Genomic DNA, 1,805 nt, shown 5'->3' with positions numbered 1-1,805 from the left:
GCCGACCCTCCGGGCCCCGCCCAGGCGCCCAAGACCGCTACTCGGCCTCCGCACAGCGCCGGGGCCCCGCCGCCCAGCCCCGGTCCGAGCGCCCACTCCCAGGCCGAGACTTCTCCCCGCAGCAGCCCCACCCGCAACCTAGGGGTCCATTGTCCTTTCGGAAAGCGGGGAAGGTGGTGCGGGCGGGTCTCCATCCCCGAGGCCCGAGGGTGGGGGAGCGGGCGTGGCCCCGGGACGCGCCGAGTCATCCCGAGGGAAGAAAGGGTTGGGAAGTTTGGGCCAGAAAAGGCTTTCCTTGGGGGGCTGAGGCGCCTGGCGAGGATGACTCCCACGCGGGCTCTGGCACAGGGTGTTCAACCCAGGTTACAGCCCCGGAGGGAGGGTGCGGACAGGAGCGGTGGCATCAGGTCCCCACCCCCACCCGCGGCTGCGGCTTTATCTCGGCCTCTGCCCCTGACACCTGCTTTGCACTTAGCGGCGAGGCGGTGGCCAGCCCGGGCTGCAGACCTCGCCTGGTGACCGATCCCTCAAGGTTATTACAGACTCCACCTCTGGGTCGCTAATGAAAAGGTCCGGTCATTCGGAGAATTCTCCGCAATGGGCTCAGAACGAGTCCAGACCGCGCGCGGGAGGTGGCCCCGCGAGGCGTGGGTGCGGGGCGCGCCAGACCTGCAGGGTGGCGTCGCGCCCTGGGTGGGGTCGCGTCTGCGCGCGTCCTTCGGGGTGCGGGGCCGCTTACCGAGCTCGATGTTGCCGATCGCACGCCGCAGGTGCTCCTCGGTCACCGTCTCGCCGACCACCACCAGCAAGTAGAACTTGCTGTCGAGGAAGCGGTGAGACAGGCTGGGCGAGGTGGACGCCGCCGGGTTGGCGATGCTGCCGGATGGCTCCGGCTCGGTGGCTTCCACCACCACGGTCGCCATCCTGCCGGCCCGCTACGCCTTGGCGAAGTACTCGTCTCCCGCCGCTCCTCAGCTCTGCGGCAGGAGAAAGGATTATCTCCGAAGGTGCTGCCGCGCTCCGCCCCCTGCGTCCCCCAGCGGCGCGGCGCGGCGCCGCCTCCTCTCCGCCCTCTCCCAGCGCCGCCGAGCGCGCGCGGCTGAGAGGAGCGGGGAGTGCGCAGGGCGGGTAGGCGGCGCCGCTTTTATATGGAGACTAGGCACGGCGCCCGGAGGAGGAGGAAGAGGAGGAGGAAAGGACCACCCGGCACATCCTCACGCGGTGGCTGCCTCCGCGCTTCCAGCCCTTGGCCCAGGGCTGATGTCATCCGCAGCAAATCATCTCGCCCGCGGCCCGGAAGCTGGAAGGACGAGGTGTGCGGACAATGGTCTGGGCAGGGCCAGGAGGCAAGGGCCAGGGGACCCGCAGGGCTCCCACTGCAGCCGCGAATGGGGAAGGCGCTGTCAACCCACACCCACCCTCGATTCACGCGCCCACCTCCCGCTCCAACCCGCCACCCCTCCCCCTTGCAGGGGAACGGAATGAGTTTCCATTTTTCAGAGCGGGACTCTTTGCTACATCCCCGAGGTGCACGAAGTGAGGTCTCTCAGTGGTAAAGCCAGGGCCTGAGGAGCCGTGATAGAGGCGGGGCTGCGGGTATCCCACCCAGGAAGACTGCAACCTGTCTTTTCTTTGACCTTGTGCATTTAGGAGATATGATTACGATATTTACCAATAGTGATATGTGCCGCCTTCGCTGAAAAAATACAGGAAAATGACAAAACCTAAACCTATTTTTGTTGAGGCTTTGCACCCTACTCTGTAAGGACTAATGGGGACAAAAAAAAAAAAAAGCACTGGCCTTG

At 65.8% G+C, this 1,805-nt stretch overlaps 1 protein-coding gene across 1 annotated transcript in view; it reads right to left on the bottom strand.

The window, feature by feature from the left end:
* Map1b (microtubule-associated protein 1B) overlaps nt 1-1,020 on the bottom strand; it is a 106,365-nt gene extending 105,345 nt beyond the window's left edge. The window contains exon 1 of the mRNA XM_005413934.2: nt 740-1,020. Within this exon, the coding sequence (XP_005413991.1) occupies nt 740-923 (184 nt within the window). The 5' untranslated portion in view covers nt 924-1,020. The remainder of the gene's footprint in view (nt 1-739) is intronic.
* Between the last annotated feature and the right edge of the window lie 785 nt (nt 1,021-1,805).

Source organism: Chinchilla lanigera, unplaced genomic scaffold (assembly GCF_000276665.1).
Source record: "Chinchilla lanigera isolate Chin_1 unplaced genomic scaffold, ChiLan1.0 scaffold00174, whole genome shotgun sequence".
NCBI lineage: Eukaryota > Metazoa > Chordata > Mammalia > Rodentia > Chinchillidae > Chinchilla > Chinchilla lanigera.
This window is presented reverse-complemented; position numbering and strand designations above follow the sequence as displayed.